Below are 15031 nucleotides of genomic sequence, written 5' to 3'. Positions count from 1 at the left end.
TTGCCGGGACCTGCCTGACCCCCCCTTCACACAGACATGCAAATTACCGGGTCGAAAATTTCGACCCGGTAATTTGCAGATCAACACGGGTATTTTGTCTGTGTGAAAGGGTCAACCCGTGTCCTAATTCCCGTGTCTCCGACCCTGGTAAATTCCTGGGTCGAAGTCCCGGGAATTACAACACGGGTTGACCCTTTCACACAGAAAAAGGACCCGTGTGTTACATGAAATTACCGGGTGGAACTGCTTCACCCGGTAATTTCATCTTCTGTCTGAAAGGGGTAATATAAACACAATTTACTTAAATTTTTTTTTTTTTTTTTAAATTTCCCACTAAGAAACTTTGACCTAAGGGTGCCATGAAAAAAAAAATTCTGATACTCTAGGGCGCCGTGATTCCAAAACGTTTTTGAATGGCTGGGCTAATCAGAAGTTTTATACTCGACTGCAGTGCAGCCACTGGGCGTCTTTGTAGGCAGCCACTGGGCCCTGTAAAGCTGACAGCAGATGTCTCAATACAAATCCAGGTGGGTGCAGTGTTTGCATATTTTCACACAGTTGCTGCATATAGATTAGCGCAGCATTAGTTTACTCCTCCTCTATCGTGTTCATGCCTGTGTGGTGTGTTCAACAGGACAAACATGTGAATAGCAAACTTCAAGCACAGTAGTAATCAAATTCTGATTTAAAAAAAAAAGTTATAATACTTTTTATTAAATAAAAATAGTAAGTATTTTTTTTTAAAAGTTGAAAACACATTTTTACATAAAAGGTGAGTGTCAAATGCAAATTCTGGAATGATAATGGAGAACCTCGAATTGATAATGTGAGCTGTAAATTCTAAAACCATTGGGCCTGATGACAAATGTTCTGTCATTGTTGTATATTTGGGGCATTCTTTGAACTTGTGACTTTCTATTGAAATTTTATTTGGTTCACTACTACGGAGTGTCTCTATTTGTAACACGATTGTATACATATTAATTCACTATGATGTCCTTGTTGCTACATCTTGCCATAATGGATTCATATGGATTCTGGAATTTATAAGTTTACCTATTTAATAAATGCATCAGTTATAAAAGCTTTATTAGAAAGAGACATATTTACAACACTGAAACAATAAAGAAATGTATGTAAACATTACATTTGTTATCATTGATTTAAATGGAGTGGTCATGACATTTATACATAATCCCCATAGTTTCTTGCATTATGAGATGTTTGGCAGAAGACAGAATGCCCCTTGATTGTAGGTCAGCCACCATTTGGTCAGAGGCCAGGTCCATTGGCAGCTTCCCCCATATATCAGGTATGTGAATATGTGCATTCCCTTTCAGCAACACTACCAGAGTATCCAGGAATCCTTCGCTTGCTGCATCATGAGCTGGGGTCCTCCCAGTTCTGGGATCTCTCATGTTGGGATCTGCAGAATGAGCTAACAGAAGTTGTGCCATTTTTGGACTGCCCATCATCATCACCTTCATTTAAGAAACAATATAATATAAACTGTTATAAGACAGTCATACAAAGGGCAATACAAAATTCCCAGCTGGGTTGTTATCTATTTACATTTCCTATAGGATTTCCTACAAATCTAAGAAAACTGCACACAATATCATTCATAGTTGATTTAAGACATAATTGGGTCTATGGCAAAGATCTCATAAATGGTTACCTAAGAACACAACAGAATCTCAAAAGTAGTGTATAACATTTTCTTAACTGTGCAGTACAGGACACATATTTTTCCTCACTTCCTTTCCTTCAGATTCAGCTGTGTGGGGGGATCTCACATTATTACTGTATGTGTTGGTCTCCAGCCTGAGAACCTATTGTTTTTATTCTTCAAAAATGGATACACAGGTATGCAATAGGAAACCTAAAGCTATCTGAGCATAATAATTATAAAAATAAAATAAAAAAAATAACAAATCAATACAGACAACTCCTACTTGTCCATATGTAGCTACTGTATAGTTGAGGTAGGAAGGGCTATTATTATTTTTGCTATCCTTGCTTTACATAGTGCTAATATGCTCATCAGCACTTTACAGAAAGTATACTTGGATTATCCACATTAGTCACTCCTCCAGTAAAGCTTACAGTCAATATGATGTGCCGCAAAACTTTACCCGCAGTTATGTCAGTTAATGAACATAGTCGGAAATATGCTTTTTGACTGACTGAGTAAACCCACACACAAACTTCACAGATAGTGACTTTGTTTTGGCTGGGTGTGGTATGCAAGATAAACCACACTTAGGTTGACAGTGTCTAGGTCGACCACTATTGGTCAACAATAACTAGTTTGACAGGGATTCTAGGTTGACAGGGTCTCTAGGTCGACATGGTCTATGTCGACAGACCAAAAGGTCGACATGAGTGGGGGGGTTTTGTGTCGGTTTCTCTGTACAGTGACCGGGAACCCCAATTAGTGCACCGTGTCCCTCGGATGGCTCGCTTCACTCGTCATGCTTCGGGCAAGGTGCCTCGCTCTGCTACCGCTGCACTCGGCACAGGTTACCGTTCCCAATTGTAGTCCGCATGGATCGTAAAGTGGGTGTGGATCATTAGATCGACAGTGTCTAGGTCGACAATGTTTAGGTCGACCACTATAGGTCGACAGGGTTGGAAGGTCGACAGGGTTTCTAGGTCGACATGTGCTAGATCGACAGGGCAAAAGGTTGACATGAGGTTTTTTTTTTGGTGTAGTTTTCTTCGTAGAGTGACCGGGAACCCCAATTAGTGCACCGTGTCCCCTCACATGGCTCGCTTTGCTCGCTGCACTTGGCACAGATTACCGTTCCAATTGTAGTCCACATGGATCGTTAAGTATGAAAAAGTTCAAAAAAAGAAATTTTTGGGAAAAACTAATGTCGACCTTTTGACCTGTCGACCTAGCACATGTCGACCTAGAAACCCTGTCAACCTTCCAACCCTGTCGACCTGGTGACTGCCGACCTATAGTGGTTGACCTAAACATTGTCGACCTAGACAGTGTCGATCTTCAGACCGGATCACTTGTAAAGTATGAAAAAGTTCCATAAAAGAAAAAAAATATAGTAAAAATCATGTAGACCTTTTGACCTAGAACATGTCGACCTAGAGACCCTGTCGACCTAGAAACCCTGTCAACCTAGTTACTATCGACCAATAGTGGTCGACCAAGACACTGTCGACCTAAGTCTTGTAGACCTAGAGACCAGATTCCATTTTTGCCCTGGTCACAATGAAATCTTAGTACCATGGTCAATGTGAGCATATGAATGTAAAAATTGATGTAAACAAGATCAGGGGGCGGAAGTAATGACTTCCGAAATCGCCGGGGGTATGAGATACTGTCCGAGCTCTGCCTTTTTTTTAGGTGGCATCAGTTACAAGGCAAAGCCATGCCTTGTAAGTGATTGCCCCTTTAAAAAAACATCCAAGATCGGCCGGCATTTCGCACCTCCGGCGATGTCAGGCTTCATTACATCCGGTCCCAGATATATGGTAACACTCGGGATAGTTTTAGAGATTTAGCTAGGACTACATTTTTATGAATTAGGTCAGGTCTAGAGTTATAGCTTCTGTGAACATGGTAGTTAATTGTTTAGTTTTGTGTGATTTGCATGCAATAGTCATTCTTCTGACTTTTTAGAGGAATATTTAGGTGTTAGTTGTTGAAATTAGTTTCTCACTCCTTTAATAACATTTTTACCAGTAGAAATGAATGAACAATGATATATATGGCAAGTTTGGGTAAGAGGTAGATTCAGCATTATTTTAGTAGTGTAAAAAAGAAACATGACCAGTGAGACTCTTAGGATGGGTACTCACTAGGCCTGTAGATTGGCTGTCTGTCCAATTTGCTGACCTATCTGATGATCAGTAAGTGCATATCATCAGCCCGATGTGTTGTATTTGATGTCACAACTGGCCAGGCATTTACATGTGCCCGCCCAGTTGAGCTGTCAGTCACCTGTGGCCTCTGAAGCAAGTGTCTACAGACCACCCATACACACAGCACAATGCACCCATATGTCTGCAGATATATCAGTCATTGGCTGTGCAGGGCCAATGCGATATGTCTGCATGACATCGTTCCCAGATATATCAGGGATACACACCCGCCAATGCGCCCCTGATATATATACTGTTCAGTTGAACTGACACTATATTGGCCAGTGTGTACCCAGCATTAGATATGGGAAATAGATAAATAAGGGACCTTTATTCCATATATTTAAAATGTACTTATTCTAGGAAAGGGCTTATTTCAGGATTGAAACAAAGTTAAACATATGCCAGTTTGCAGTGTAAAAGACAATGGGAGGGGGCTCTAGTGTGCTGACTGTGTGATATTGGACATACACAGAATTATAACAAAAACTCAGTCAATACCCTCACAGACTGCAGCTACAAATATCTGAGGAGCTGTACCTCAAAAAATGGAATCAGACAATATGGAAAAAAGTGAGCGCTGTCTGTGAGGATATTTTCATTCAAAAAAATATTTTAAATGTAGAAATTGATTACCACATATAGAATATACTTACACATTAAAAAAACAAACAAATATAAAATACACATACATACTACACATTAAAAAAACATATACATATAGAAATGAATCATTCAACGACTGCAGATTAAGCTACTAAGGAGTCTATTCATGTAGAAAACGAAAACAGAATTGCTACTTATCACTATACATCGCATCACTTCGATGCGATGTATAGCTGTAATAAGTAGCAATTCATGCATACTGTCAAAGTCGAAAAATATTGCAGTACACACATCACGTACAAACAACACACATATGGCCTCCAAGCGTGTACTTGTTCTGCTGTGCGTGCACATATTCACAATTTGCGTATGGTCGCTCCCACGGTCGTGCGCATCAGCACGTGGTATGGGTATTTATGGTAGAGTTTGTGAATGCATGGAGAGCTATCAAAACACATTACATATTTAATCCAAATAGTGCACAAAGTACACATAGTCCCCCTGCACCACATATGAAATTAACAACAGTTTAAATGGTTTCAGAACAAAGGGATTCACCTTTGCAGAATAGGAGGGGACAGAACAAGGTCATAAGGTGGTGTTTGGTATCCAGCTGTAGGGTATTTTAAGGGTAACATTCCGGTGTTGGTTTGAGGAAGATCGCATGTTCCTGCGGATAGTTATGTGCAGAAGCAGAATATAGATATAAACTGTATTTACTGTACATTATATATGCGGCGGGAATCCAGAGGAGACCACCCACAAGAGCAGTTGGGAAAGACATCGCCTACCTATTCAAACCGACCTATGACCTCTCCTGTACTGTAAAAGTGCATTCCTGTGTCCAATGGACAAAGTGATTACAGTATCTATTGTATTGCTTTTGGAAGAAGTGTATAAAGAGAGCCTGCTTCTGGCCTGGTAAAACACAAGACTCACAAAGTTATCTATTTGATGACCGAGGACCGGGCCGGGAAGCGCAACCGAATCTACTCAAGTATGTACCATTAAATGTAGCCATTTACTCTGTTATATTGTATTGTATTATTTGTATTGTAACCCCCTTTCAGCAATAATCCACTGTGGTGTCGGAACCCAGCGGTTAAATCACAATTGGTGTCGTGTCTTCATTGCCCTGCTAAGGTTTAAAGTGTTTTATCATTGCATTGCATTACTGTAAAGGTTTAAAGTGTATCTCTGGGTGTGTGCGCGCTGTGTGTACTTTGTACCCCAGCGCGGCGTTTGTACGCTAAGTCCATACAGTGATACGGGACTCCATTCGCAAACAGTGTATAAAGTACGTAGCGTGTGTACTAGGTTTAGCGGCCGCAGCGGCTCCATGGTAAAGTGTATTCTAAGTTTGTATAAGGTATAGCTTTCTTTCCTGTAAGATAATCGACAATATCAATTGGGGGCTCTCCGGTTTTCCACATACTTACTACCTAACAGGTCACAGCAGACGTAATCTATCAGCAAAGGGTGGGAAGTTATCCTACGTATCCTTTTCTTGGTCGATGGATGCACTGAAAACCCTACTTAATTGCTGATTAGATGGCGTCTGCTCTGTATGGTTTGTAGAGATGCAGGTAGAACTCGTAAGGTAAACAGGAAAAAAGCTATTTAAAATCTGTGAAATTTCTTTTGGCGCCAAAAGCGTACACAGCACCCATACTCTTTGCATACTCTCTCACAGTGTTGCCATAACATTCAGATTGCTAGATTCATTTAAACTTGTGTGAAACCGGAGATATTTGTTGCTATATAGTTAAAACTAAAATAAATGTTAAGGAAGTAAGTGTAAGACACACACGCAGTCTGGTCTAGTTATAAAGGTTTATACAGAAAGAAACTGTGCGTTGTGTTAAGTGAGCAATTATAGTTGGTATTGCTCACATTTATAGAAGTTGTGGAATTTGTTTAATTGCGGATGTACGGTTTTGTAAACGTGTCTCGGACAAAGTACGGGACTGCGTACGGGACTGCGTACGCATCGTAAGAAGACACGCACGATCACGTGCTTACGCAAATTGCGTAAGAAATACGGTCACTAAGTACAAATTACACAATAGTTCGTTTAGTTTAAGGGCGGGACAGTAGCTACGCTACAATAGCACCAAACTACCCGGTTTCTAAAGAAATTTAATATAAAAAAACAAAATTTAGTATAAATACATTTTTTTTTTAAATTGCCTCTGGGGGTAAAGCTGCCAACTTGAATGAATCCTAATTTTCTGTACAGAAAAATAACGTGTATGTGAGTGAGCGAATGCAGGAGTGAGTGGATACTGAACCCAAGAACTAAGTGGTCTAAGTGGTCTAGGTGGTCTAAGTGGACACACTGGGTTAGTAGAGGCCCGGTGGCGTAGGGTTAACAACCCTGCGTTATTAACTAGGTGGTCTTAGTGGACTGAGTGGTATCCCATACAACTCTTAGTGGTCTAGGAGGTCTAAGCTAGGTGGTCTACAGCAATCGTAGGGCATATAGATAACTAGTATCTAAAGGGTGTGCTATTTCATCACATGTCCGTTTGTTCAGCACAGAGCAACGTGATATTATTGTATCATATGCGCAGTGGAAGAGCATACGCAGACATGATTGTATAGACAAAGGGGTTTTTCTTTGATAACTTCGGGAAATCTCCCTGGTGGGCTTCACTGGAAAGGGTGAAAGTTATCTAATTTCTCTGTTTTTCACCCTACAAACAATTCCAGTTGAAAGGTACCGAAAAGGAAATTTTCACTGCCTCTCTCAGGAAAATATTCCAAACAGAACTTCCACCGAAAGAAATTACGGTGTAAGGTCTGATAGGAGCCCTAAGTTGGGTACATTGCGATCCGCTATCAACAGTGTATCGTTGTATTGGCCAGCGTGGGTGAGAGCGAGTGGAAGGCGCTCAGGTATGCTTCCACCGTCTACTTATATTGAGTATTTTGGTGTTTGTGGGAATTTTTTTTAAAGATATTAGAAGAGACCCACAAATATGGGAGCCAGTTGCTCAAGTAAGAGACGTTTAGACAGGGTTCAGGCAGAATTGTGGCCAAAAGGCTCAGCAAGGTTTATCATGTGTGAAAAATATGGTTCACACACAGAAGTTTTATGCAATGAGTGGATATGTATGACTAACAATGATAGGGAACCATTCCCATTGGGTGGGCAGCTTTGAACCAGAGGTATTACAGAACTTAAGGTTAAGGATTTGTCTGATAAAATCCAAGAAACGAAGGATTAAACATACAGATTGTTTAAATTTGTGGCAACAGGAGAGGGATATGCAAAGGGAATTAGCTCGCGCAGCAGGTTCCAAACCTAGCGGGAAAACAATGGCGACCGCACCACCACCACCATATATTGTTGGGGAGAAAATTGGTACAGAATAGAAGTGTAATTGCAAAATGTACTAACGCTAACCCTTGCCAGTTGTACCCTGTTTTAATTTTTCCCCAGGACTGCGAACAAGAGGATGAGTCCAGCACGATATCGGCACTCTCTCTAGCAGCCACCATACAAGACACTCAGGTGGGCACGGCCCAACCAGCAAGAGCAGTAGTCAGGCCCCCTAGTGGAGGGATAAGTGAGGTCGTGTCCACAGGTAAGTACGGTACCGTACATTATGCAGAAACCATAGCACCTCACATTGTAGAGTCAATTCAAAATGATGTAATTGAATTAAATCCTGTCAGGGTGATCACAGTCCCCAATAGGAAGACTGGCGCTCAGGGAGTAACTCCCACCAGGAACATTGCCATGCATTGTCCCTGGTCCCGGACAGAATTAAAGTCAATTATGTCAGAATTTCCCGATCCCAGAAAAGATCTAGTCGCATGCCAGAGGTTCATAAAAGAGTTAGGTAATGCCACCGAACCCACGAACAAAGATTGGCGAACAGTGCCACGGGTATGTTTACCCTCAAATATTGACCCTGCGAAATTTATAACTGATTGCAACTTAGACGCAGAAGTACCTCTCACTGATGAGTACACTCAGGAGAATGTACGACAAATCAATCTGCAATTAGGAATATATTTCCCTACTGTTGTCAAATGGAATAAAATCTTTTCCATAAGACAAAAGGAAGGTGAAACGGCATCCGAATATTTCCATCGAGCACTGCAGGAAATGGCTAGATACACTGGGATCGAGGACATTAGAGACAATGTACATCACAGGGAGGTAGCTGTTTCAGTATTAATGGACGGGTTGAAGGAGGCACTCAGAACAAGGGTACAGACTTCTCTACCAAACTGGAGAGGTATCTCGGTGGCTGCATTGAGAGAGTCCGCTATCGAGCATGATAGGAACATCATTAAACACAGGGAGTCACAGGGGGAAAAACTGATGACGGTAAGTATACAGGCCCTTACGGCAAAACCCCATCAGCCGAAAACCCGGACCCCTGTTGTTTTGGACAGACCTAGAACATGTTACACTTGTAGGAAGGAAGGGCATTTTGATAAAGACTGTAAGAGTAGTAGAGCACATAGCCAAGATAGACCCCTAGACAGAAAATACGAACCACACTACTACTCACATAATTGGGATCAGGGACCACATAGGAGAAGTTACGAGCCACATGCAGGGGAAATATGGAGGTACCCACCAAGGAGAGATGGGCAGACCTCCGAAAATTCTCAGCTACCTCCCCCACATATCGTAGCTGCCAATGCGCTGCGGAGGGTCTCACCACACAATAGGGGTTGGGCCACACCTGTAGTCTGCAGCCAGTGAAGTTGATTGCTAGCCTTGGTAGTGAACCTGAGGTTACGGTTGATGTAGCTGGTGTACCATTACCCTTTCTTGTAGATACAGGGGCGGCCAGGTCAGTGCTAAATTCGACTGTAGGTATAAAAACCACGGGTAAAACCATTTCGGCAATGGGAGTAACAGGAACGGTGCAACACTGCCCTTTGAGTAGACCAGCAGAGATTTCGATAGGGCCCCTGCAGACCAAACACTCTTTTCTGCAGGCTGCATCGGCTCCGGCTAATCTGCTTGGCAGAGATTTATTGTGTAAAATGCAGTGTGTCATATATTGTACTCCTGAGGGTGTCTTCTTGGATATACCCGAGAATCACGTTCAAGAAGTGCAAGATATATTAGACACCCCTCAAAGGCTAATGTCGCACTCTGCTGTTATAGACAAGTGTCCATCAAAGGTAGAGGAAATGATCTCACAAATACCGGGTTCCCTTTGGACCAAAGATGGACAAGACACTGGATTAATGGCGAATGTAGCTCCAGTAGTAGTGCAAGTAAAAGATGGTAGGATAGCTCCAAAAATCCCTCAGTATCCTCTGAAGCCAGAGGTAGAATTAGGAGTGTACCCCGTCATAGAGCGGTTGCTACAACAGGGCATCCTAGTCAGGACGTCCAGCACTGCCAATAGTCCCCTCTTCCCTGTGAAAAAGAGTGGGGGGAGGGGTTACAGGCTAGTGCAGGATTTAAGGGGGATAAACAAGATAGTTGAGAGCCAATTCCCCGTAGTGCCCAATCCAGCTGTCATCCTCATGCAAATTCCCCCTACTGCAAAATTTTTCACTGTTATTGACATCTGTTCTGCTTTCTTTTCTGTCCCTCTGCACCCTGACAGCCAATACCTCTTTGCATTTACATACAGGGGAGTACAGTACACCTGGACTCGTCTCCCCCAAGGTTTAATTGACAGCCCAAGTATTTTCTCCCAGGCTTTGCATGACTGTTTACAATCCTTTCAACCTGAGAGTGGATCAGTGCTAATACAGTATGTCGATGACTTATTGTTGTGTTCTGATTCACTCGAATCATCCTTGAAAGACACGAAACAGCTTCTGTTTCATCTTTCCCAAATGGGACACAAGGTTTCAAAGGATAAGTTGCAGTTTTGCCGGACCTGGGTAAAATATTTGGGACATTGCTTGACTCAAGGACTTAGACACCTCACCGCTGATAGAATGCAGGCGATTCGCGACATGACTCTGCCACAAACCCAGCAACAGATCCGCACTTTCCTTGGAATGTGTGGGTACTGCCGAAACTGGATCCCAGGGTTCTCCATACTGGCTTTACCTTTGCAAGAGATGGTCTCTTCGAACAATCCAGATCGGATCTCGCACACAGATGAGTCCGAACTAGCATTTGAGAGACTCAAACAGTGCCTATCACAGGCACCTGCATTAGGTATGCCAGATTATGGGAAGTCCTTTGAATTATACGGTACAGAAAGTGCAGGGTGCGCCACAGGAGTTTTAACCCAGAGACATGGTGATGCCAGCAGGCCGGTAGCTTACTACAGTGCACAGTTGGACACCGTAGCACAGTCTCTCCCCACATGCTTGCGAAGTGTTGCAGCGATAGCTTTGCTAGTAAGTAAAAGCGAAGACGTAGTGTTAGGACACAACCTGACCATCCATACACCTCATGCTGTATCAGCCTTACTGAACTCCGCCCAAACCAGACATGTCTCATCCGCGCGGTTTACAAGGTGGGAATTATTAAGGGGTTGTTTTGCAAAGAGGCAAAAAAGAAGAGGACTATTAATTATGTCTCTCAGGGGCACACTTAATTTCTATAAACTGGTAGAAAAATGGAAAAATGGATGAGAAATTGTAATTTATGTGTAGAACAGGATAAAACTTAACTTTTAATGTTATTCACAGACGAAAGGATGATAAAAATATTGCTGTATGTCAGCAGTATAAGTTAAAACAAGTATTAAACAACAAAATTCTAATGACGATGGAGTAAAAGTGTAACTCACTTATATAAAGAGGGTGACAGAAAGTTTATCTGTAGACCCACTGATTTGTAAGCGAGTATTGATGTTTGACATTTGTCAGAAGCGAAAATATAAATTATTCCTGTTATCTCTATGAAATTATGATAATATATACACTTGTATATTCATAAAATATATAGTTTGTTTTTGAACTAATGTCTGGGAGCACCACCAACCTTGTTCTACTTCAAAAGCCTTATTAGGCGAAGTCGGTAGCTTTATGTTGGTTTAAAAATATTTGTCATATATGATTTATACTAATTGAATGACAATTATTGTACAATCAGGACCAGTGCAGATTCCTAAAAAACTCCACTCAACACAAGGTGGGAATTATCACTGATGGCCCCTGTAAACATCAACATTAAGAGATGCAGCGCACTAAATCCTGCAACTTACTTGCCAAGTGTGCCTGGACAGACACAAAGGGTGGAGGAGGAGAATGATGGTGAAGGAGGATTTAGTGCAGACACTGATACGCATGACTGTATGGAATACCTGAATCAGACTTTCACTGCGAGACCTGACATTAGTGACAACCCACTGGAAGGCGTAGATTTTACCTTTTATACTGACGGTAGTTGCCACAGACGGACTTGGGAGACCTGTGTACTGGATACGCAGTTGTAGACGACAGAGGTATCATAGAAGCTGAACCCCTGGGCCCACCGCACTCAGCACAAGTTGCTGAGTTGGTCGCCCTAACCAGAGCGTGTGAATTGGCCAAGGGTAAGTCAGCTAATATATACACAGATTCTAGGTATGCCTTTGGAGTGGTGCATGATTTCGGGGCCCTACGGCGCCTCAGAAATTTCATGACGGCAGCTGGCATACCTGTAGCGCATGCGTCCCACATAAAAAGGCTCCTAACAGCGATACAGGAACCAGACAGAGTGGCTGTTATCAAGTGTAAAGCACATACTTACAACCAAGACCCAATTTCACTTGGTAACAGCCGGGCAGACGAAGCTGCTAAATCAGCAGCCAGCACCCCCATACAAACGAACATCACATCACTGATGACATTTAACACGATCAATACACAACAATTAATTGAAATGCAAGATTTGTGTTCTTCACAGGAAAGGGCAGTCTGGAGGTCAAAGGGATATGGCCAGGAACCCTTGGGACTGTGGACAGGTGGGCAAGGTAAGCCAGTAGCCCCCAGAGCATATCTTCCAAGCTTAGCTGAGGCGGCACACGGTCTGACTCATCTGGGTAAAGAGGGTATGTGTAAGCTGGTGAGAGCCTACTGGTGTGTGCCAGGATTCTCTTCTCATGCAGGTAAGAGAGCAATGACATGTTTTACTTGCTTGAGGAAGAATATTGGAAAGTCAATACCAACAGAGCCATCCCATATCCCTCCAACAGACGGTCCTTTTCAGGTAATACAAATCGATTTCATACAGTTACCACCCTGTAGGAATTTAAAATATGTGTTAGTTTGTATTGACGTATTTTCAAATTGGGTAGAAGCGTTCCCTGCTGCCACAAATACCGCTACATTCACTGCAAAGAAAATTGTGCAGGAATTTGTGTGTAGATATGGTACCCCTAGAATAATTGAAAGTGATAGGGGTACCCATTTTACAGGTGAAGTCTTTCAGGTCATGTGCAAACTGATGGGAATTAATAGCAAGCTGCATACTCTGTACCGTCCACAGGCGAGTGCTAAGGTGGAGAGAGTGAATAGCACTATTAAGAACAAGCTGAGCAAATTAATGGTTGAAACTGGATTGTCGTGGCCAGAAGCTCTGCCACTAGTGTTGTACAGCATCAGAACCACTCCCAGGTCTCCCCTTAACCTATCACCCTTTGAAATCCTTTTTGGTCGACAACCTCATGTAATGATAGACCCCCAGGATGATTTGAAATGTAATAATGAAGTGACTGTGAAATATTTGGTTGGGATGAGCCAGCAGCTGAGAAATCAACAAAGAAATTTAAAGCTGGTGATTCCTGACCTGCCGAACAGTAATTGTCATGACATTGAACCTGGGGATTATGTGATGATTCGAAATTTCTTACGCTCAGGTTGCCTCATAGACAGGTGGGAAGGTCCATATCAAGTCTTGTTAACCAGCACAACAGCATTGAAAGTCGCCGAAAGAGAGACGTGGATCCACTCGTCCCACTGCAAGAAGGTCGCTGACCCAGAGAGAACTCGTGACAAAGAGCAGAGTGTAGAGATTCTCGTATCACTGGAGTGTCTGTTCCGGGAAAGTTGAGAGGCAGGACTGTTGAAAGGCATCTGAGCACAGAGAGTAACAAGAGCTAGAACGGTTGTCGTACCACTTTCTTTTTTCACCTCCCCCTACATTTTTCCTTTCTTTTCTCCTTCTTATTTTCCTCCTGTCCCCTAACGAAATGGATCGATCACAAGAGACTGCGTTTCGGGTTCTGTTAGTAATTCTGGTTTTGATAAGGACAGTTTGTTTTGGTGAGGGTCCCAGAGAGGTCGGGCAGGGATCTGGAATGGGTTCTGATGGCAAGTACGAATTTGTAGGAGCTCAGGATCAGCACATCATTTTGGTAAAGGCTGGCATCAGTAAGCTCTCTGGTAGTCAAGGAGCTCGGAGGCACTGTGAGGAGTTATTGTCTGATGAATATTGTATTTGTAGGAATTGTGAGAATATAGTTGAGGATGGGTGCATCCAGAGATGTCAGTCCAACCTTAATATTGACATGAACCGGCATCCGTTGAGTGATTACCACTCACTAGTGGGTAAGGTCTTAAACCAGACAGAATGCTGGGTGTGCTCACAGGTACCTCAAGGTCAGAGCAAGTCAGGCTTAGTACCATACCCTTTAGCAATAGAAGAGGTACTCGAATTACGGGGTGGGAGACCGGTGGACAAGAAATTCAATATTTCTAGGCCCCCTAGTTTGAAGCTCCACCAGTATCATGTAGATAGATCCTTATTATGTTTTAATATTTCCAATGACCGAAAACCGGGAAATTGGGAAGTGACGTGGAATAACCAGACAATGACCTTTTCACACAAAGCTGATAGAATACCCATAGACTCTGAACTTGTACCCCAAATAGCCAACAGTGGGAGGTATTTTCGGTATAGGTATACTCGTGGAAGTAAGACCATGTGGGTTGGAAAAGTATCGCCAGGGTATTGTGCACATATCATCCAGCCCGATACTTGTACTGAGCAGATGGGAGAACTAGGGATGGGTTTATTTACTTGGAAAGTTTGTAATATGGTGATGTTATATTTTGTCCCCTATGTTCTCCCAGATGATGCCTATTTCATATGTGGGAGGAAGGTGTACAAGTGGTTTGCCCTAAGCTCATAGGCAGGGCCGTCTTTTCGTATGAGCTCAATGGGCTCTTGCCCAAGGGCCCCAGGGGTAAAAGGGCCCTAGGCTGATAGCTGAGGGTCCCCTCTTTCCAGGGGTACCAGATTTTTGAAAATCGGCCCTGGGGAACCAAAGATATCCGACTTCAAAGTAGTGGTCCCCATCCATTCCTGTTAATTTTTCTTCCCAGCGAGATATCTCGGGTTCTGTCTGACATATAGTTTTTCTAATGATATATTTCAAAAGCTGGGACTCTCCCCTTTTGGTGGACACTAGCAGCTTGTCTCTGCTATGCCCAGAACCAGAGATATCAGCCTTCCAGCAGCTGGTCCCTGCTCCAGCTCCACACGCCTAATGTGCAGTTTTATATTTTCGTTGGTGGATTGCTCTGGCTCCTGAACTCTGATCCCCAAGTTCCCAGTACCTCCTGAAAGGTGGGACTGTCTAGTTTTTTTTTTATCCCATGAAAACTTCGA

At 42.7% G+C, this 15031-nt stretch overlaps 1 protein-coding gene across 1 annotated transcript in view; it reads right to left on the bottom strand.

Moving 5' to 3' along the window:
• Positions 1-1161: 1161 nt before the first annotated feature.
• Positions 1162-15031, bottom strand: part of LOC135030951 (cyclin-dependent kinase 4 inhibitor B-like) — a 38244-nt gene continuing 24374 nt past the window's right edge. The window contains exon 2 of the mRNA XM_063953979.1: positions 1162-1481. Within this exon, the coding sequence (XP_063810049.1) occupies positions 1164-1481 (318 nt within the window). The 3' untranslated portion in view covers positions 1162-1163. The remainder of the gene's footprint in view (positions 1482-15031) is intronic.

Source organism: Pseudophryne corroboree, chromosome 1, assembly GCF_028390025.1.
Source record: "Pseudophryne corroboree isolate aPseCor3 chromosome 1, aPseCor3.hap2, whole genome shotgun sequence".
NCBI classification, from domain to species: domain Eukaryota; kingdom Metazoa; phylum Chordata; class Amphibia; order Anura; family Myobatrachidae; genus Pseudophryne; species Pseudophryne corroboree.
The sequence above is the reverse complement of the archived record's forward strand: the minus strand, read 5'-3'. Positions and strand labels throughout refer to the sequence as shown.